At 39.1% G+C, this 23,224-nt stretch overlaps 1 protein-coding gene across 11 annotated transcripts; it reads left to right on the top strand.

Annotated features, from left to right (window-relative positions):
• The first annotated feature begins 673 nt into the window (after positions 1-673).
• On the top strand, positions 674-23,224 carry tcf3a (transcription factor 3a). Of its 11 annotated transcripts, none has more exons than XM_030159950.1 (20): positions 674-1,187; positions 4,300-4,396; positions 4,784-4,850; positions 9,921-9,994; positions 10,967-11,042; positions 11,655-11,698; positions 11,848-11,983; positions 12,398-12,447; positions 13,881-13,980; positions 14,330-14,466; positions 14,609-14,759; positions 14,862-14,923; positions 15,064-15,142; positions 16,365-16,438; positions 16,557-16,730; positions 16,810-16,924; positions 17,063-17,195; positions 19,254-19,489; positions 19,924-20,070; positions 20,369-23,224. In XM_030159950.1, the coding sequence occupies exons 2-19, from the start codon at positions 4,343-4,345 to the stop codon at positions 20,061-20,063; spliced, it is 1,902 nt and encodes a 633-aa protein (XP_030015810.1). In that variant the 5' UTR covers positions 674-1,187; positions 4,300-4,342; the 3' UTR covers positions 20,064-20,070; positions 20,369-23,224. The 11 variants fall into 11 exon arrangements, with proteins under 11 accessions (XP_030015810.1, XP_030015802.1, XP_030015803.1 ...); XM_030159942.1 differs by having other exon boundaries at positions 19,224-19,489; XM_030159943.1 differs by having other exon boundaries at positions 675-1,187; positions 11,658-11,698; positions 19,224-19,489.

The raw sequence follows: 23,224 nt of genomic DNA, 5'->3' as shown, positions 1-23,224 counted from the left end.
TTTAATGTGGATGTTGAAAAAGAACAAAACACACAGGTAAAATAAATGTTATCTCTGTGGCTTTTTGCTCTTCTCCCACATAAATTCTCCTCTTCTTCTTCTTCTGTGACACATGTTTTTTCACTCAACATGTTAGAAGTCTTTGCAACTACAGATGTTTTTGTTTCCCTCCACTTGCATTACACCTAACTAAGACAGATAAAGCCATGGGACAAAAGCAGCTGTTTAAGAAAGATATATTCATAGATAAAGTATATTTATTTGACCTTTATTAAACTCCTAATGACGGCTTTTCTTTCACTGCAAAAATAATATCAAGGTCAAATATATACCGATGTTATAGGCAACAATCGTATAAAATAGTCACTTTTAATGAGAAACGTTGTCACAGCGTTTTCATGTGTCTCAAAATACTGTTTAAATCACGTTTCTTTTGCCACATACACACAAATACACGCACAGTTTTATAGCTCAGCGGCTGTTTTAAGAATAAAATTAAAATGCAAGCAAGTCGAGGGGAGAACGGACTGCCCTTAAGGACGATGTTGAAGTATATTTGGGCGTTTCACTTGCCAATCAAAATTTCGTCAAATCCAATTGGTCCTTCCTCCGATATTATCATTCCATCTTCTACTGGGCTGTTCAGCTCGCGGCCGTACTCATCCGCCGCGCAATGTAGTCCCCCGCGATTTGGTACTGGGTGTTATTTTGTTGCAATTGCAGCCACAAAACATTGACATTTTGTGTGATGTAAAAGACCCAGCGCATCGGCACAAAGTGTATTGACAGCTACCGCGTTTGGTAAATCCGTTTTGGATGAAATCGGACACCGCTGATGTTTCAGCGTCCATGTCCTCCCGTAGGCTGTGTCGCGGAGCGATATTCCATTGGAACCGACAATGTGGAGGCTGTTAATATGTCTACTTGGGAAATGAAATGCTTACAAATTCAACTGCAATAAGGAACGGAGTAGCACTAAGAGTTATGGTTCGTGTTAGAGACGTGTTTTCAGTTTCGTGACACAAGACAACGAGACGAGGTGGCGGAGGAGTGGTTCATTTGTCTTTCCTCATCTTCATCAAGCCCCACAGTCCGGACCACGGGGAAGGATCCTATCCCTAACTTTGTTTTTCTCTTTACTCCAGCCGATTATTTCTCCCTCTTGGATGCTACAAAATTGAATCCAGGTAAATGTATTGATAAATATACGTTCTTACCAAGTATATGCGTGTCAAACACAAGTTGTCTGTCACGTTGTTACCGGAGTAATAGTCAAGTTTTAAGCGCAACGTTCAACTTGTATTGAGTGGCTCAGCCGGGAAAATCGGGGTCTTGGATTTTCTCCCCTTCGGCCTGAGTGAGCTTACGGGGTTATTACACATTATTAGGGGCTTGTGTGATGGATAATTACGTCTTTGCTCACTTTAGTTGGTTAGAACACATCAGCACAGTAGCATTCAGCCTGAGGTAGCCCCCGGGACGTTGCTGTCTGAAGCACTTGAACGCAGCTTTCCCATAAAGAAATAGCTTGAACGTCAGTCGTTAGTATTAGCCGTGGGTGGTTTGTTGTATAAAATTCATGGTAGCGTCTGGGTCTCTTCACTTGTTTTTGGCGTTTTAGAGTTTCACCTTGGACTTATGTCACTGTTATCATAACATGAACCATAAATTAATGTACTGTTAAAAGTGTAGCTGAAAGTATAACTTGGGGGCATTATGTTTTACCCCCTTCCACCTCAACAACCACCTCCATCACAGTATCAACCGACACGGCTGTCGCGAAAACCAGCATTTTCTACAACGTGCGCCATTTAGAAACACAGTCGACTTTTCACAACATTTTACCCCATTTTGACCTCTCATTTCTAACTTTGGTGGTTGTAGTCTTTGTGTTCATCAGTTTGTTAGGTGTCCCATTCTCCTGCTCAACTTGAGGGCAGGCAACAGGTTTTAGGTCCTTTAAACGTCCCAGAGTATTCGATCATCGATAAACCACGAAAACGGCAGTCTTTGAATTACTGGCTACACCTTGTTTTAAGCCACATAGGAGATGTTCTATTGCCATTTCTGCCTATAAACTTTTCTCCAAATGGGCAGGCCGAAGGTGGGGGTGCTGAAGACAAGCGTATGTTGCTAACTTCCATTTGTTAGGAGGGGCTAAACACTTATCCCCCATTTTGACCTCAGCTCAGTGAGAGGCAGAAATTGGTAGATTATGTTGTGTCAAAGCATTTTGTCTTTTTCTGGTGGTTAACAGTCACATTACTACTGGTTACTCTTTAATTTTGGCTGGTACATTGATTTTGTCTCAGACATGAGATGCTTAAAACAAAAATGCAGTTGTTAGTTATCATGTATCAGCCTTATGATAGGTTCTTGGTGTTTTTGACTAATTATTTTACTCAGTTACACAAGCACCGACCACAGTAGTCATATTGTTTCTTTATTTACAGCATATAAATAAATGCCTCCATACTGACACAAGCAGCAGCACTGGAATTCACAAGAATTCACATCAGTGTTAATGCCATGGGTGAGGTGTGAAATCACATTAGTAGTTCACTCTTTCCTGTTTCTGGTGTATTATTTTAGTCAAAAAGCAAATCTGAAGTCATGCTCTGAAAATGAAACTGGGTCTTGACTTGGGAGCAGTGAAATCATCTCAGTAACATCTTGCAAATGTATTTGAGGTCATGACTTAAAAGTGTGCACCCAATTTATAATTGTAGAATTCTGTAAGAAAACACCAAGTTCTTGATGTAGTTTCTTAGCTTTTGAGGTATTCCCTGTCTTTAGTGAACTAAATACTAGCCACAAAATTTAAAAATATGTAAACTGAGACAGGCTGCTTATATTTCAGTCACTGATACTAATTTGGAGTCGCTCACATACTTTACATAATGCATAATGCAATGGTCTTTGAGGTATAATAATTTTTTTTTGTATTGATAGATGTATCCCTTTTTTGTCTCTAGTGGCACCTGCATCTCTTCAGTTCTTTCCTACACTGCTGTTTTTCAGTGTAACTACATTAAATCAGATTTTAATCATACCAATGATGCATAAGCACTTCTGACAGTGACTATTTGTGATAGTCATAATAAATGATTATAATTGATAAATAATTACCAGCTGCCAGAACTTATGACCTTAAGTATGTGTATTGAAATGATTCATATTTAGATGTTTTACACACATCTATCTTATATTTACTTTGATGAATGCTGGCCATACTCTATCCATACACCCCTGGAAGTCCAGCATGCTGTAGGCTACTTTTACTTTGTTTAAGAAAAGAGCTTTTAAAGCAGGTTGATTTTTAGGTAGAGGAAGCGGTCCATGCTCAGAAGATGAGGACTTTATAGGCCTTGGCTGAATTATGGTCTCCCATGTTAGATGTGGGTTACAAGGAAAACTTTGAAAACTGGTGGATTTTTTGGTTACTTGGTCAAAACTCTTATTTTATCAGGCAAGGGTGTGATACTGGAGAAGACCATTTTCAATGAGAATTGACTGAAAAATTATCACGGGCTATATTATAAGTATTAAAAGCCAAATGAGTGGCTTGGTAGATTCTTTGTCTGGAGCTCCATCTTCCCATTCTGTTGTTTAATTCACAGTTGTGTGTGCCATGTTAGTACTGGAATACTTTACTGTATGGAACTGGAAAATGTAATGGTAGAAATTGTTATACTTTTTGGTTATAATGAATCTTACCATATGGACAGTCATTTCTTTAAGTTGTAACAATATTTTACTTGTCAGCTAATTATGAAGGAATCTGTTATGCCTAGTTGCCTTGTGTTCTATAACATGAACAGGTGTTCTATAACATGAACAGGTATGGCCATATTATTCTTTTGAATCTTTAGATAAAGTGATTTGGATATATTGTTAGTGGTTTCAGTAGCATGTGAAACCTGTGTGGTTTTACATGTGGATTTTGTTGCAAAGGTGTATGTTTGTGGCTGTGTTTCAATCATATTTTGCACGTAAGCTTGTGGGTAAATCTGGTTACAATGATGGACTGAAAATCATAACTACCAGAACCTCTCAACATTTTGCTTTCTAAAAGCTGCATAAACACTCAGCCTCCATTATTGTTTTGACTACTTATTGTAGAAAGTGCCAGTAGTCATACCAGCATTATCATATTGTCAGAAAGGAATTGATACACATAGTGATGCTTGTTATTTGGAAATATCTAGCTCTACTGTTGTGTGCCTTTGTTATTCAGAATAGCTAATTGTCTAACAGCTGGGCAAAACACACTCACACTCTCCTTACCTCTGCCTGTAGTTGCTTGCTGAGACTGAAAGGGCCAACTGATCAGCAGCAGAGAATGGCTGCAGTAGGAACAGACAAGGAGCTCAGCGACTTGCTGGATTTTAGCACGGTAAGATCTCTCTGAAGATTGCCTGAATTAGTCAAGTATCCATCCCATAGAGTTCATTCTATGCTACAGAATGACTTGACATGGTAGTTACTTTAAGTATTAAATTGAGTCTTGCGTAGTTGCCAGTTTGGCTGAAAAGTGAATTTCTATGAAGCGGGTCAGTTGACCAAGGATCACAGTGGCTATTATCAGACAATTTGTACTAGTACTTGTTGTTTCATTGTTTTCAATAGTCAAGTAAAGCTGGAATGCATTGATTGTTTTAAGTTTATTTTAGATGTTGATGGAAAAAATAAATTAGCACCACCAATAACCTTTTAGGTAATTTAAGAAGATGTACTGTAACTTAGCAATCACTTAACATTTGACTTGTTTTATTCCTTTTAGATGTTTGAACCTCCAGTTTCCAATGGCAAGAACCGGCCAACTACTCTCGGTCAGTTTGGAGGTTCAGGTAAGACAAGAACAGAAACCTTCTAACCACTCCACTCTCTCTTCCTTTTAACACATTGTTGTTGAAATGTCTTCAATGGATTGGTTTATAATGCTCCATGGTGCCTCTACTTTCTGTCATGCATGGCATCGATGTGCTATTAGATGTATCTTCTTGACCCACACGGGTTGGAAATGGTTTCCCCCCACTTCTTTAGAATATTATATAAGGACACAGATTTCTAGAAGAAGGTCAAGGAAAGTCAGTAGATCATTTCATCTTCTCCTCACTTCCTCATCCTTGCCTTACAGGTGTCCCTTCTGTCACTTTCTCAGCTGTTGCCATTCAATCACTAATGTCAAAGAGAGAGAGCGGGGGTTCGTGGGAACAGCCTAATTAATGCACTTTGTTAACTCTGTGGAAGTGTAATCCCTTGTCCTGCTGCCTTCATCCTACTTTCCTGTCCATGTAACTTGTTTTCACTTAGAGACCTCGCTTCTATCCTCACCCTGAAATTCATCACCCCAAAGTTAGCCAAGCTCAGACAGGCCACTTATTGTTTGGTATATCTGTACTATTTGGTTCTGTCTCACTTCTGTCATGTCCAAAAAGTGCTAAACCTTTAAAGATGTCACCCTGTCACTGTCACTCTTCCTGGTGTAACATATTCACTGTACATAAACCTTTGTCACTTTTGGATCTTGACAAGTGCAGTAGGTCTTTTCGGTTGGCAAAAGAACTGAAACAGGATATTGAGGCTAAGATGAAAGACAAGTCAAGTGGAGGCTGGGTGGGGTAAAGGGGCTCTATTTCTTCTATTCACATTAGGGCCAATCGTATGTTCTTTTGTGACAGAAAGGTGCTTTACAAAAAAGACACGCTGATGTTATCAATCCAACATCTGCTCTTGGCATTGTCTTTTGGCTTCAACATTATACCACACCCCACAGTCTATCCACAACTTGGCCTTTATTTATTAGTGTGCTCCATCATAAAGAGCTGCTTATGTTGTCAATGTTTGGAACTGACTAGAACTGTTATGGTTATTCACACAAGACAAAACATCACAAGTTATCAAATGTATTGTAACCTACTTATGTGTTTTTGTTCAACCATAGGATAAATTTATTTTATTTTAGCTTCTTGGAGTATACAAAGCACTGGAAACAAATACAGGTCAACAGTGTGAGCATTCCTTTGGACATATTTTCTGGACATATGTACACTCCTGATCAAAATTTTAAGACCAATTGGAAAAATTGCATGAATTTACATTTTGCACTGTTGGATCTTATGAAGGTTCTAAGTAGAGTTTCAAAATGCAAAAAGAAGAAATGGGAGTGAGACAGAAAAAAAAAATTGAGTAAGCAGTTTATTGAAAACAACAATTAAAATGAAATGGGCTGTTCATCAGCTGATGAAAAGTTTAAATTCTTGCAATTTTTCAACTGGTCTTAAAATTTTGATCAGGAGTGTATTTTTATGATTTGTGATAACTGAAATATTTGTAAGGGAACAAGCGATAAACAGCCCTGCATTCTGAAAAGTTAAGGTGACTATTCACTTAAAGGGAATGTTTCAAAATGTAGATTACACATTAACATTCTTCCAAGATCATTTCCATGTTAAATACAAAACCAGACCTCAACGAAACATATCATATTACCTTATTTCCCCCAAACACTGAGAATCTGTGGCTTTAGAGGCGTTTTGTGCTTGCTAATAGCAGCAGACGTTGTGATGCGTGATACAATGTCACTTCTAGACAGGTTTATGCTCAGCCCCTCTAAAGCACATGGCCTCCCAAAACCCGAAACCTTCAAATTGACATCTTTTACCCATGTTTTGAATCTTCTCATTTACCGTTATATTTAGGATATTTTTTTGTCCAAAAACATCTAAAATCATTATTAAATTCACTTTTATTTATGTGACCCAATATCACTAATCAGAGATTTGCCAATATAGTGATTTTGCTAATATTATTTTATCATGTTAACTTTTTTGTGTGCAGATAGCATCCACTACACACCTCCTAGAAATGATCAGAATTTGATGCATTTAAAAATTTTTGGCCTTGATACTCTTTTGTGAATATTTTAAAGCATTTTATAACTTTATGAAAAATGAAATTACTGTACACATTACACTACAAATCTTTTCAGTCCCTCTGCATTTTAATAAACACAGAACAGGTTCATAACATAAAAATGTAAAGCTCTTTACCACAATGTGGGTTAAATTAAGTTGTCTGTTTCATGTCTAGTTTTATGGTTCAGTTCCATGACGTTTTTTCTCATAGAGCATAAAAGATAAACTAATTTATCACATCTTGAAGTTGTCCATTAGCATATCAATTTAAAGGTATAAAAACTGTGCATACAGTACATGCTGAATATGCCGACAATGATGAGACTTACCCGTTAAATTCTGAAATCTGTCAATATATTTTCCAATGCATTACAGTCAGTGCCATAAATACATTGAAGTTCAGTAGCAGCCCTTAATAATTTTATAATAATTTTGCAAACATTCTCCAGTTCACTCATAACTGGCGATCAACTGATTGGTCACCCTTGGTGTATTGATCATCTCAATGGCACTTTTTGCATGAAATATTTCAACATTTAGATATTATAAGTTATTCAGTTCGCTATTGCTGGTCGTTGAATGTGTATATGCCTCTCAACAATTGGTTTTATAAACAAGTAGTACATTAGTGAGCCAGTTTGTAGCAACGTTGGTCAAGGGGATACCCAGATTTTTCTATCATATGACTCTCTCTACTACTTTTAGAGCAGCTGCCACATGTTTTCTTAAAAGTCATATATATGAATTTTTCCCATTATGGCCAAGGTTTTAGGTGAGTGGATGTTGAGCATGTGGGAGCGTCCCTCACAGAGCCTTCAGGGAGGATGATATCTCTATTCAGGTCTAAATTTTGTTCGACCCCTTACACCAGACAGTTAAAATAATTTCCAGTGCACTTTCATTTTTTGGTCACTGGAAACCGAGAATCCTGAAATGTATTTTTAAACACTGGTATGGTCTGAAATGCAGAAGGGGAGGAGTTTTACATTTGCATGCAGTGGTCCATTTTTCAAACACAGATGCCTGAATTACAGAAACTCAAGAGTATAGAAGTGTTTAGAAGTCCTTATATTTTTCATTTTAATAAGGTATTGCTAGAACGTTATAAAGCTTGACCTATAGATCTTATAATTTTCCAGGATAAAAACAATGGCTTTAAAATAGCCTGTGTATTTTAGTTGATTAGGGCATTCTGTGTAGTGCAACGTGTCTGTGGTGAGTCACAAGTTAAAACAGCCAGGCTTATGTTATTGTACATTGTTCAGTATTTCATTAACGGTGTACACTCTCTTGAGAGTTTATCTGACATCATGCTTTGTGTCTGTGTGAGTCACTTTGCCAAGGGAAGGAAGAAGGTGTGTAGACAAACGGCACACTCAGTTAAAGGTGCCTGGGGCAGTATTCCTGTAAAAATGAAGGCATGTCTGCAAGTTTGGTCAATGTATGTGCCAGAGTTTTACTCATGAAGCCTGTGACTCAGGCTGGTTGTCTGTTTCCAGTATCTCTTCCTGTGTAATTATAGACTAGCCATGCTTAAAGGGGCGTTGCATGCTGGGAGGAGAAGTGCATTGGGGTTCACCAGAGAATTCGTCTGATGTTACTCACTCTTTTCTTCATTTTTCTCTTTCTAGTCCCTGTAGACTGTCTGAGTAGACTATTCATGGCTTTCTCAATGGTTTTAGATTTGTCAGTTTTAACTGAGTAATCATTACATGTAATGTTTTTTTTTAATTACAAGATTAATTGCATTAGTGTGATTTTTAATTCCAGTCACTGTATTTTATATTGTACATTTCATAGACAAAGACAACTCAGTATGGGGGAGCATATTTCCATCTCTGAATGCATCACAACAATGTATGTGTAGTAGATAAAACTAGTATTTTGTTGTTTGACACAATATCTGGCTTTTCAAAAATGTTAATGTAAATGTTAATGTGAAATGATGAAATGGTAAAACTCTGCTTCATTTCCATTTTTAATATCTGACTTGTAATTTATGTCAACAAAACTGCAAAACATTGACAAGTACAAATATTGACTCGGACCCTTTTTGTCAAAAGACTTAATACAGATAACTTACAACTGAGACAAATAGTTCATGTGTTTTCTTTATTGTATTTGATTGACGTGGAGAGTGACAGTCAGCCATAGAGAGGGGACAAGACGTTGTCTCCTTCATCTCTTATTCTGCTGGTGTCGTGTGTATAGATCACAGTTGTCACAGCAATCTAGCAGCTCTCAGCGCTGTGGACCTATCATTCTGTTCTACTGCTGATCCTGTCATGATTCTAGCCCGCCTCTACCCCCCTCTTTTCTCCCCTCTCCGCTTTTTAATTAGACAACAAAACAAAAATATGAATATTCATAGAGCTGAGCTTCATTAATATGCACAATTATGCAAATCGGCATGCAATTAAGCTTCAGTTTTCCCCAAGAGATGCTGTGTTGCAGTGCGAGAGGAGATTGAGAGAAAGGGGACGGGCAGGAATTTCTGCTTCACCAATCTTTAAAATCACTCCTCAATCGCATTCACCTCTCTGAAAGCTGAAGTCCACTGGCCAGGGAGAATGTGTGTCAACTGCATTAGATTGAGATGTTGTGTCTGTGATAACGCAAAGGTAAAGGCTAAAAGTGAGAGAATAGAGGGGCTATGAATGACTGTTGCCATGGAAAATGTAAAGGAGTGGAGTGGGAGAATGAAGAATGTCGAGGATGATTCTGTGAGCCTCATACTGGGTGTTAATTATTCAAACTTCCTACAGCTCATATCCACGCTATGTGACAGCGCTGTCACTATGCTGTCTCTGTGTGAGTTGTGAAGTGGAGCTCTTCAATGGAGGTTACTTTGAGCAGCTTTAAAAACCTGTATCAAAGCAGGTCAACATCGTAATTCTCTGAAGTTAGGCTTATTTCTGCAAAGATGAGGTGTATATTCCTGTTGAAAAAGTCTGTGCCATTTAGTGGTTAATAGGCCTAACCTAGTTCTTTGTCTTTCAGGTATAGCCGAAAGGAGTGGGTCCAGTCCCTGGGGACCTGGTGAACAGAACAGTCCATCTTTCAACCAGGCAAGGGTATGGCTAATTCTCACGTACTACACTGAACTTGGCCTTGTAGTTGTCATTCTATTCTGCTTGAGTATCTTAATGGAACACCACATAAATCTAGAGGATTGTGAGATTCATACCCGTCACACAGGCACAGAGTATAAGATAGAGCCATGAAGTGTTCAGTGTGTGCTTGAGCACTGATACACTTGCACAGTATTATGAGGATTGGAGCTAGTTTCTTTCTGAATGTCAAAATAAGACACAAATTCGCTGTAGTCGTAATCTGATGCAAATGACTGGCAATATAATCCACAGTGCTTTTAATGAATAAGAGTTTTAAACAGCATTGTAACACATGGTGAAAAAGCTATGTGTTTGCACTGTTAATGCAGCTCTCTGCCTGACTCAACTGCATGTGATGTCACCCACTATATTAAAGGGTGCTTCCATAATAACCAATAAATGAGCATGTGGTTATTTTTGCACATGTCCATGTCTTACACTGGGATTAAAAATCATGGACTTGGATTTTTGTCAGGATAATGAAATGGACTTTTATTCTCATATTTATAGCTCTTAAATGCATGAATAGACTGTGGAGCTGGCACATGTTCTTAATAATCATAACTAAGTTTATAATTATTTCAGCATCCACTTTCAAGAGTTCTATCAATTTATACAAAAGCACTCAAATGACCTGATACTCTGAGAAACATGGATACTGAGCAGGCCCGATCAAACCAGATACTGTCTCACTTGTCTCTGGAATATTGAGGATAACTTGTTGAGTTTAGCTGTTGTGGATGGTGCGGATATAACCACTGGAGTGATCTTGTAAGAATTTTGTTGGTTTGACAAACATTCTGCCAGAACTGCCTAAAAATTTCGTATTGCAATGTCAGAGATAAAAACATTGTGTACATTCATACTTTTGTCTGTGTATTAATAATGGGATTTGGTTGTTAAATGTTTGTATCTTTGCTGTCTTTCCCACAGGGTTATGGAGAAGAAGGCCTTTATAATGAGCAGGAGGGCATCGCCTCTGGTCCCATATTTGGATCAGGGATTGTTGGTAAGAAGTTTGAATTGAACTAAGACACAATGACTTTTGTGTAATCGTCTTTTAAACCCTTAGATAATCAAGGCAAGTCAGTATTTTTAGTGTGTTTAACCACTGACTGGTGTGACTGGAGTTAAACAATAAGCTGCTTGTTTAAGAGAGGAGCCATTCACAAGTTGCACCAATGCACCACTTTAGGGCAAAGCGTTTTTATGCTTAGGTGGCAGTGGATGAAGAGAGGAGGGCAATCAGGGAGGATATGGAGGAGGGGTTTGTTTGTGTGTTGCAGTTTGTGTGTTCAGTGTTGGAGGGGGTTGGGGGTATAAAGGGCACCCATGCACAAACAAGGCTGTCCCTTGGGATTACGGTGGCCTATAGCTCTTCTCTGTTTAACTGTCAGGGGAGGGGACAGAGGTTGGGCAAAATTGCCCCTGAACCATTTATAATGGGCCAATTTGTTGATGTTTTGCTGTCCAAAACCATAAATACTACACATCACATACATTCATACACCAGATGGGATGCACCCGAATGGAGAAAAGGGAATGGGTAGATTGTGATTTAATATTGACGTAAAAGCCCAATTTTCACAACCGTGACCTGATTTTACATTCCTCCTCCTAACAGGGAAGGCTGAGCGGGGAGCATACTCTTCATTTGCAACACAGGTAAATTAGTCAAAATCAGGTACATGATTATGTTGTTTTTGAGAAACCGGGCTTTCTTTTTCTGTGCAGTTCCTAATTTACCTTCATAATCATTTTGTTGTACCTCTGTTCATGGTGGATTAACTGATGCCTTTTTTGTCCCCATGTAGCCGGGCTTTATGCCCAGTCAGATACCCATGCATAGTCCTGATGCCCTCTCCCCATCTGGCCTGAAACCAAACTCCCAGTTTTATTCCTCCTATGAGGGAAGTAACCCTCGCAGGAGACCCTCACAGGACCCCATAGGTAAGATTGTAAAGGACTGTTTCAATTCCATTATTGAACATAGTCCTAAGAATTTGAAGTTTGCCACCATTTTCCTTTCACAGATTCTTATTTAAGACGGTGTGTTTAATCACTTCCCTGTTGAAGTTTTAGAAGGTGTTTGACAGATCTCACTTACGCTTAAAAAGTGTTATCACATATCTCAATTTCAAAAGTCGTAGAATATTATAAGATTAGACTGTCTTTTGATTAAGCATTAATGAGTAGTAACAAGACAGATGGATAGATTGCTTCAACAAGACTGAAGAATGAAGGGGGCTGAGTAGATGAATCCTCTTACTAGCGACTGTGCCTTAACAAGTTGAGCTCTTTTTGTGTGCAGCCATGTTTATGTGATTTCATTCTTTCTGTGACTCTTTGTTTCCCTCCCATCAGGACCACAGCCAAAAAAGATCAGGAAGGTGCCCCCTGGCCTGCCCTCCTCTGTGAGTACCGACATCCAGAAATGCTGCAGCTACAAACTATCTCTTTGTAATGAGAGCCTGTATTTTCACTTTGCACCTTTTTTCACATTCCATTTGTCATGTAAAGCTTCTCTTTGGCTTGCAGAGCAGTAGAATAGCTGCAATACAGGACGTCCAGCTTTTACAGCTGTGTATCTACACCACTCAAGTAAAAAAAGGAAAAGGGGAAAAAAAACCACTCATTCACCCAGTCACTCATTTGCAGCATGTATTTATAGTCAGTTGTATTTGTAGGCCCTTTACTTTATGGCCACATTTCGTCCTCTCTGCCAAGTATACTCGTTAGATCACTGAGGGGAATTCATACTGGGGTTTGATGGTTCTTACTCCACCTCATTTTTTCCCTCCCACTCTCTCTCTCTTTCTCTCTCTGTGCACCCTATTTCCTCCTCTTCTCTGTTTCTTCCTTCTCCCCCTCTCTTCCCCCTGCCCTCCCACCACCTCCCTCTCCTCCCCTCCCCTCACCACCGTGAACAACAGCCCTCCCCTTTCTCTCTCCCTCCCCCATCCCTCTATCCCAGCTGCCAGTGGAGTTGGCTGCCATCCAGGATTCGGCAGATGGTTCAGTAATTAGGAGTGCATCTCTCTGTTCCCTCTTCTTCTCTCCCCTCTTTTTCCTCTCCTTTTTCTTTTTGTTTAATCAAATTACAGAAGAAAACTTCAGTCCATTTGGATTTGAGTTTTTCAGACACAGTTTGATACTTGATTTTTGCAGAGAATAGTCTTGATTGAGAAGGATGTGTTGTTCCAAACAAAGGTTCCTTTATACAGTGTTAAAAGATGTACTAAATCCCACTGTATTCTCCATTATATGGTTACATGTCACTTTGTTAGAGTGTATTGTATTTGTAAATTATTCTATGTATGTCTGTTTAATTGAGTAATGTGTATAATTCTAAAACAAATGGTAGATATGGCCTAAGAAAATCACTGACACTGCATAATCATTACATAATGATGTTCCCCTGTGTTTATATATTGTACCTATACATACAATTGTGGAAAGTTTTAGAAATTATGATTTAAAAAAAAAAAAAAAAGAAGGAACACGGACTCTGTTAACTGCATTAAATAATTCTTTATTCGGCCATTTAATGCTGTTAGCCTATTTTTGGCACATTTGCAATGAAAATTTAATCAGTCAAATACAGATGCTATTTTAAAAAGAAAAATGTATTTGTGGTAAGTGGGTTACTTAGCCAAGCACAGGAAGTCTGCCAGGTATCTAAAAATATTGACACCAATGTAAAAGACCTGCACATCATCCGTGCTGCAAGCGTTACTATTAAAATAGCTTATTTTACAATGTATATAATTATGAGAAATTAGCATAATATATTAATATTAATAGCAATACTTGACAAGTTTTTTTTTTTCCTATGCACCTTCGGTAGGTTTATGCAGCCACTTCAGGAGAGGAGTATAACAGAGACACTGCTGCCTACCCAGGCTCCAAGGCAGGAAATGTCTACCCTCCAAGTTTCTACATGCAAGGTTAGTTGAAACAAGACTTGCCTTCTGAACTCTCGTCTGGTGTTTGGCGTGATATGGCAAATTCAGTTTGACAAAAATATATTGGTAGTCATGGGATCTCTCCTCTACATCTACTATAGTTTGGAAGTGCTTTCTGTGTAATAGTAAGGTGGTGGTCTTCGTGGACCTCTGACTTGAAACTGTATGTCAGAAGACACCCTGTAGTGACTGTGTGCTGAATTGTGCATTACGGTTGAATGAAGTCATCACAGCAATGTGACATGTCTCATATGTGGCTTTCATTGTTTTTGTTTTTTTTTCATCCCCTCACCCTTCATGCCCCCTACCTCCACTGGATGCCCCCTGACAGAAGGCCTTCACCTACCCTCAGATCCATGGGGCTCTGCTGGGTCGATGGTTCAGCCCAGTTACCCAGGCATGCTGGGAAACTCCCCCCATCTGAGCCAGCATGCCCCCTTCACTGCCATCAACCCCCAAGACAGACTGGTAAGCTCTCCCTTCACATCCTGTTTTTTTTGTTGTTTTTTTGTGAATGCTCATTGACGTCTTTCACACTATTTGACCAATGCCTCTCTAAGGGCTTCTGTCTGGATGAGCATTTAAATAGACTGATGTTTTTGCTTTCAAGAAACGGCAGCCACTGCCCATTTCTCCCCAAAACTACCCCCTGCATGGCAGTGAGGTGAACGGAGCTCATCCTGCTGGCTTCCACTCTGGCTCCAGTAGCTTTGGAGTCCCCAGTCACACACCCCCTATTGCTGGCACTGACACCATTATGGGTAAGACCCCTGAAGTTGTCTCTTTTGTATGTTTTCACCCTATACTATATGGAGACCCTTGATTAAGTATAGTTTCTTATTTGAATCCTGTATTTCTTCTAGCAGCCAATCGAGGAGCAGTTCCTGGAAGTTCAGGTGATGAAATTGGAAAAGCGTTGGCTTCTGTAAGTAATAAATGCATCTCTGTTATAATTATCATCCCCAAAATCTTGGAACGTTCTCTGTGGCTGTATTTCTGTTATGCCATGTATGAAGGAAATGGGTTAGATTTTATTGAAGTAAACCCATCAACCCCTGTGTACAGATCTATCCTTCGGACCCAAACAGTAACGCCTTCCCTCCATCTCCGTCTACTCCCTCGGGCTCTCCTCAGGCTGTATCAGGTGAGTGAATAGTTGTGGTGGGTTTTTTCTTAGGGCCTCAAGGTCATTCTGCCTTTTGTTTTTTCAACTCTTGAGTCTTTCCTGTTGTTGAGAACAAGGATAAAATCTTACAGAATGTATTGTTTTCATTTTGAGTCAGAAACAGTTCATAGTGTCAGTGTAGCTCCATCTATTGGGACTAAGGGGAACTAAAACAATATGTTAGAATACATGATTGCTGTGTATCTAAACTTACATAATGGAAGTTACGTATCATATGTGACTGTCTGTGAAGCTAACTAGAGTACATAACATGGATCACTTGCATTCTTTGCTAGTACAATTTTCAATGAGAAACAGTAAGTGGTCCTCTTATTTGCAGACTGATATGGAAATCTTATGACAGTTGTCTGAGTGTGTCGCCCACGTAATTATTCACATGCAAAATGTTTCTTCTGCATTTTAGATATCTATCAAGAGCATACATAAATGTAGTACTGCTTAGAACTACCCTTGAAAAATTTGATGAGCTTGAAAAATGTAACCAACCCACATGTGTCCCTTTTTTTTCACTGTGTCAGTGAGTTCAGCCAAGCCTTTTTTCTGTGATGGCAATGTGCAAACAGTGTTATTGTTTGTTGCAGTATTTTCAGTGATGATTCTTTCCATATGTATTGTTTTTTTAAGACTACAGTATTTTTTTAGTATTACACATTGAAAAAAACAACACAGAAAATGGAACAACTTTGTGTGCATCATTGTAACTTGTGAGTCTCTAGTCCATCCAAAGTTTAACCTTCACTTGGTGTTTCAAACACACAAAATGTAAATTTAGCTTATGAGAGAGGAAGGGAAAATGAGTAAAATTAAAAACAGGGTGGGGTCACTTCCCTATTTGTCTTTTCATAGAGTTCAGGAGTGACCTCATTACAAACTGTCAATACTAAAAAAAATGGCAATGTTTTAAAAATGGTATTAGTGATGAACCTAATAAGTTTCAAATAAGGAAACGTTACATTATAGACCATATAAAGCTTTGTTTAGATAATTTGACAAACACAAATGTAATTCTTGTAGCTGTGTTCAAATCACTTATTTTGCACAATTTCACATCCACATTTGTCTGTAGTGGCAGACAGATTTTTTTTTTTTTAAAGAAATTTGTCTCTGTAATGTATTTTGGAGTTAAAGGACAATCTGTTCTGCTAAACCCTGTTATTCTCTCTGTTTTACCACTATACAGGGTCTGCATCCCAGTGGACTCGGTCTTCTGGTCAAGCCACACCCTCACCGAATTTTGAAGGTGTGCCGTCCATGGTAGGTCAACATGTTCTTGTATGTTCTTTAGTTGTTGTCTAGTTGATATGTTGAAATGTTTCATGTCAACCATTAATGCGTCGTCTTCAGCGCTGACATGGTTCTTCCATCTTTGTAGCAAAGTAAAATGGAAGACCGTCTGGAAGAAGCCATCAATGTTCTTCAGCGTCATGCCAGTGGACCTGGAGGGCCAGGGATCGCTGATATTCACAGTCTGCTCTCATCTGGCCTTGGGTTACCGCAGGCCTTCAACAGTGCCGCACTGGGACTGGCTAGTCGTCTGCCTGGACTAGTAAGATACAGTGGGACTACTTTTACCTGTATTTCAAACTTTTCTTGCATTAGTTTAACATTACCCTTTTGTCTTCAAGGTGTCCAGTCACCATGAGGACTCTGCTGGTGTGCCCTCTAGTGGAGGAATGTTGAACAGCCACCTCGGTCCCACATCTGTCCAGGCAGCATCTCAACAACCTGAAGGCTTTACTGGTGAGACTTTCTGTTGATTCTTACGTAAAGTATGTTATTTATTAGCATGCCTGGAGCCCTGTAACTTCTTAGCAGTATTTTCTAGTGTTGTATGTCATTGCTTGTTCTCAGTCCAGTATCTCTAAACTCCCTGTGCAGGTCATCCTGGAAGTTTAAATCGTTCTAGTGGCACTGACATCAAACGAGAGGAGAAAGAGGATGATGAGACCTGCTCGGTAACGGATAAGTCAGAGGACGAGAGAAAGGACATTAAAGCCCGCATTCGAACAAGGTTTCTAAATCTTTTGTTAACTTATTTTAATGCATTAGATTTCGTAGCACATAATCCTGAAGTGTTTCAGCTACAGGGAAAACATACAGGATTTCACAGCAGGGACTTAAAGTTCCTGATGTTGTTTCTGGGGCTTCATTATTTCTGGTACTATTTATTCAATACTACTTGACACTAGTTGGCCTCCAGTCAAACATTATGAACGTTTTAATTTTGTCATAAATTTTCCTGTTAAATGTAATCCATTTTCCAAGAACCGTGACATTTTGAGGAAATGATTTTTACACACCATGACTGGACAGCTATATTCAGTGAAATGAACCCCTATTGTTGTTTCCTTCCCACTTTTGTTGGCCATTGGCTCTCCAGTAGTCTGGATGATGAGGATGATGAAGATCTGCCAGTGGAGATTAAGGTTGAGCGGGAAAAAGTGCGGAGAATGGCAAACAACGCACGCGAACGACTACGTGTGCGGGACATCAACGAGGCTTTTAAGGAGCTCGGCCGCATGTGTCAGCTCCACCTGAGCTATGAGAAACCACAGACCAAATTGATCGTACTGCAACAGGCCGTTAACGTTATACTCAACCTGGAGCAGCAAGTTCGAGGTCAGTGGGTGTCCAGGGAGAAAGGAAAAGGAGGGGAAAGGCCTTTTTACCCAAAACATCTGCATAGCTTCACTTCCCAGCCTCTGACATGTCCTAGTATTAAGTTACATCTCTCCACATCTTGACAATTTTACTTTACTCCAAGATACCTAGTTAAAATTATAACGACAGTCCATGTTAAAAATGATCAGAGAGAGAGGACATGTAATGCGGAAATTAAGCTGTGTGGTTGTTTTAAACTTGCCCATTGTTTAATCTTATAAGGATTTCATCCTCTGGTAACACATAGAAGACGCCAGTTTGTTCTGACGCATTATGTGTTACCTTTTCCTTCATATGGCTGATTGTTTTCACCATGATAATGCTTATGTGTGTCTCCGTCTGACCCTTTGGATTAACACATCTTTTCCTGTGCTCATTTGCTCTTAACACTGTTGTCTCACTCTTTTCTTTAGCAATGAAGTTCAGATATATTACTTTAGCTTTGTAAACTTAAAATTAATTTTTTGTAAAGAGATACTCATCTCTTTCTTCCTATAAGTTTATTTTTTGTTTTGTAAACCCTTTTAGATGTCTCCTCACTAGTATCCTTTTTACCATCAAAGCAGGACTGTCTGTTGTCATGTGTGCTAACTTCACTTTAACTTTGTGCTGCATGTCCCAGCCTTTCAGACATTAAGCATTTTTTTTTTGTTTTGCTGCCCTGTGTTCATTTCCATTTGCTTTTATTTTCCTTCCACAGATGACAACAGTGATATTCTCTTCCTCACATTCAGATAAATACATCTCCTGCTGCTGATGTATTTAACATGATGGCTTTATCTTGTGGCCCTTTCTTTGCGTTGTACTTGGCAGAGGGTGTTTCTTCCTTTCTCTCTCCCTCCTCATAACTTCTTTCATACTGTTGGACAATCCTCAGATCCCCTCAACTTCCCCCCCTGGACCCCAGTGACCAAAACAAAAATCTTGGTTGGTTGGACAGATAATCGGGTCTGAATCTTGATCTTGGCTTAAATTTCTTCATTGTCAGTCTTGAAGAAATCTCCATGTTTCGAGTTCAACTTGCTAAAATGCTCGCCAACAATAAGTAAAAACAGTTTCCACAGTAATGTCTCATTAAAGACATGGGGGAAAAAAAATTCCAAAGGCTTCCGGATTATTATATTGCGGAAATTAAAAATACACATCTTCGGTTACCACCAGTCTGCTTCTTTTCCTGCAACACACTTCACTCCACTGGGATCTTCATTAATTTTTCCCCAGAGTGTTAAGTTGAAATCACTCTTAGATCTACTGAAAAGATAAAATATTTCCCAGAAACAAAAAAATGATGCAGAAAAGTATAACTTGACAGGCTTAATTCAGTTTTTAAGCATCATTGTAGGCTTATTGATGGTTGTGCTTTGGGTTTGTTGACCAGCCCCTTCAACCTCCCCTCTCCTGGCTGCAGCGTTGTCTCAGTGACTGATGAGAACCTGACTGCCGAAGAAAAGGAGCAAAGGGAACGTGAGCGCCGCCTAGCTAACAACGCTAGAGAGCGAGTGCGTGTGCGTGACATTAATGAAGCCTTCAGAGAGCTGGGCAGGATGTGTCAGGTCCACCTACAGAGCGACAAGGCCCAGACCAAGCTCATTATATTGCAACAGGCCGTCCAGGTCATACTGGGCCTGGAGAAGCAGGTGCGAGGTAGGTCAGCCCAAGCAGAACGACCCTTCGGACCGTCTGATTCACCAAGACCAAACAGTTCATTCTTATCGCAACTACACACATCTACCAGTCATCTTCCCACATGAGTTCTACTTCTTAAATGTTTGACCAATTACTTCCACTCTGGCTTTCTCTGTGCCATTTGCTTTCATTACTTGAGAAATGAGGAAAGGGAGAAAAAAAGAGAAAATATGCAAGGAAGAACATGCCTGATTTTCTGCCAAGCCTCTCCGTTTTTCATCATACTATTCCTCCTCCTGCTTTACTTTGCCTTTATAGTTTGACTCCTTGTCCTATTTTGGTGTTTCATGTGTCAAAAATTATTCTGTCCTCTGTTTGATTAAGGGTTTCTTTAAATGAAGAGGTTTTCTTGTAATAGTTTTTAATCTACATATGTCCCTTTTCTTTCTAAGAGCGTAATTTGAACCCCAAGGCAGCCTGCCTCAAGAGGAGGGAGGAGGAGAAGGTGTCAGGTGTGGACCCTCAGATGCAACGTGGTGGGGGTCACCCTGGTCTTGGAGGCGATGGACACAACCCTGTGAGCCATATGTAATTTTCAGGTGAGTCCGATGAATCTTTGCGTAAGGCAGGTAGATATGCACTAATGGCACTTTTCTTGGTTGTTCTAGTTGTAACCAATTCAGTTTTCTTTTTCTGTGCATCTTCGTTCAATATATGTAACAACTTGTGCATTTTCTAGAACTATGCAAGGGTAGCAGTATCCACTGTAATACATCCACCAAGAAAAGTAGTGTGATCTCCTATCTGTAATCAGTGCATCTGTACTTACAGATGAACATAGAGTGCAATCCATTGTTTTGCGGTTGGTTAATTTGTTTTTTCATCTCTTTTTTTCAGTTCCTGTTGATTGTACAGCCCAGAACACGTGGCCTTAATCCATCATTGTCATACATCTCAGTGTGTGTTAATCAACTCTTGAAAAGCACACACACATTTCATTACTGACAAAGCAGGTGGCCACATTCCCGATGATGATGAACACAAGAATAACAAGCACACTCATACAAAAAGAGAAAAACCGTATTGTAAACATGACAATACTTTGAACTGAAGACGCTGACACAAGAGACAGCGGAAGTCAAACATAAGGACACTGATGATGTTTTTATTAGACATTTCTAGGAAGTTGCTTTACATGTTGGGAGCAAAACTTTGGATCAAATGTAACTTGGATCAATTTCTCATGTAAGCAAAGTTGGGATATGCATTGTTGGATAATTAATTGGTATTCCCATCTGAAAAAGGAAGGCTTATGTTCTCCATAAACAAAGAGGGACACTGAAGTTTATTTACAATACCTGACTAAACATGTACCTGAAACAGGTAAAATGCATAGTGTTTCATACAAATTACCTTCATTGATATCCCTCAATGTAGTGACTGAATTACACAGACAGGTTTTTATGATGTCCTACCATGATAACAACATCTGAAAGACTGACAGGGTAATCAGAGTTGACTCCAATTGTTGGTATGCTGGTAATTCTGGCTGTATTTTTTCATTTTCTTGCTTTGGCTAAAAAGGTGCCACAATTAGTAACTCACACATGGGGGTTAATTCTTTTTTTCTTTGTAACTGTGGATCCCTGAGTCTTATCTCGAAACGTCCTGTTCATTTGTTATTGTCACTGCCATGCAAGTGGAATGGAAAGACTGCCGGAGAGAGACCCACAACAAACACAAACTGGAGCACAGACTCGTTACGAACGCAGGATCCGCAGTGATGTTGAACCAGGTGTGTGAATGGATATCCGCACTATCCCTTAAGGCTTTGGTTGGACTCCAGTACAGACATCGACACTGCTCGAATCCTCCACCATCAATAAGTCGGCTCTCAGCCATGTGGTCAGCATGAACCCTCTGTGACTCCGTGTCACATTCGCCTGCCCCATCGAATCATACCTAAAGACTTTGTTAGAGCATGATGAACTTCCTTCATACAACTCTCAGAACAGTTTGTATTGTAAATGTCATTTTGCTACAAGCTGAAGTATTGAAAGGGATCATGAGTGTTAGTGTTACCGTTTTGGAGAACTTACTCAATTGCCATTTACTGACTTGTTTTGGTTGTTATTGTGTTGATGATTTGGTGTTTTGTTCTTTTTCCCCTTTTTGAACAATTGCAAAGCCTGTTGTAAGGATCTTCCTTTTGTAGAATTGATTTATTTTTTATTTTATTTTTTACTTTGTAAGATAGTTGAGTTTTTTCCATTTGGAATTCTTTTTGTTTACATACAGTGCCTTGTAAAAGTCTTCAGTCCTCAACAGTTTTTTCACATTTTGTTGTCTTTGATACTGAATTTTATATTAATTGTCTTCAATTATAAACCTTTACAAGTCAAAAGAAAATTCCAAAACATTCAACAGCTTACTAACGAGAGATGACCAGATTAAAATGTATTCATACTATGGAGCAACCTCAGACATTGTGAGGAGGCAAATGTTAACATGTGAGACTCTTAATTGTGAAAAAGTGTTGGGGACTGACTTTTTCAAGGTACTGTAAGTCAACCCTCAGTTTAGATTCCAGGAACAAAGTGAGGTGATTTCTTTTGTGCCAGGTGCTTAGATGGTAGAAAAGACAGTTATCTGGCTGATTACATCACATATTGTGATGTTATAATTTTTTTTTGAATGCCTCTTTTAACACAAACATGTATGGCCAGTTGAAATTGGATTATTCTGATGTTTTCAACCAACCGTTCTGTTTAAAAGGGAACAATATTTCTTTTCTCGATGGCACCACCTCCTCCCTCTCTTGATTAGTTTGGGGGAATGACAGTAAGGGTGGTCTGCACAATCTGCAACAAAATTCATCGTTTCATTATGATATGAAGCATAAAATGAATCAAAAAGGGTGGCCTTAGTCATTTTCCTGACTTTGGAAGTTTTGATAATGGTTACTCACCAGTGCCTGAATACTTCTCTACTACATGGTGGATGATGTTGCGTTTGTGTACTTATAGGTTGTACCTTTTTATAATACAGATGTTTAAAATGTTATATACTCTATTAACATCTGACCATGTCTCAGAGCATCTAAATGAAGACACTCATTGACACTGCTTCCATCAGTGTTGTGTATGTCATTAGATGTTGATGTTGACTAATGGTAACGTTGAGTATGATGCTAAAATCTTTACTTAAAATTTCTCATACGTATGTACTGATTTTCTTTAATATAAATATGTCCTTAACTGGCATGTGCATTGATATGTATGTACAGCTGTATGAGATGTCCTTATCAGTTTTATCATTGTAAGCTGATACTGATATATAACAGTATTTGGCCTTCCCCTCCCTGTGATCTTGTCACTAGTTCTGCCCCAGTGGACTAGCTCCAGCCATTATTTGCTCGGTCAATTCGCCTTTCCCTCAAAAAATGTGGTGGTCTTGTGATACAATCGCTTCTGAAGAATTGTACTTTTCTTTACACAGCGGATATGTCTACAGCCTCCAAGTATCTTAAACATGCACCTGAAATCTTCTGTTAACAAACTGAGACCCTTCTGTCATTCATAACAGATGACCTGCTGCAGATCTGTGTCTTCACTCATGTTTGGGGACAACATCTACGTAGGCTATGTCCTCAAAGTGCCTCCAGTTTCTTATTTTTTTATATATAAAGTAGATATTGAGAACTGTTGTGTATATAACAGTAATGTAGCAATAAATGTGCCATTTTTAATAACA

Source organism: Sphaeramia orbicularis, chromosome 17, assembly GCF_902148855.1.
Source record: "Sphaeramia orbicularis chromosome 17, fSphaOr1.1, whole genome shotgun sequence".
In the NCBI taxonomy this organism is placed as follows: domain Eukaryota; kingdom Metazoa; phylum Chordata; class Actinopteri; order Kurtiformes; family Apogonidae; genus Sphaeramia; species Sphaeramia orbicularis.
Note: the sequence above shows the minus strand (reverse complement) of the source record. Positions and strands in the feature narration are given on the sequence as shown.

What these genes read in the sequence shown, in the direction of transcription:
- tcf3a (XM_030159942.1), top strand. Translation starts at nt 4,343, where the DNA reads ATGGCTGCAGTAGGAACAGACAAGGAGCTCAGCGACTTGCTGGATTTT. An exon ending in TCCAAGTTTCTACATGCAAG is followed by an intron (nt 13,981 to 14,329) that starts GTTAGTTGAAAC and finishes GCCCCCTGACAG; the next exon opens with AAGGCCTTCACCTACCCTCA. An exon ending in TCAACCCCCAAGACAGACTG is followed by an intron (nt 14,467 to 14,608) that starts GTAAGCTCTCCC and finishes TTTGCTTTCAAG; the next exon opens with AAACGGCAGCCACTGCCCAT.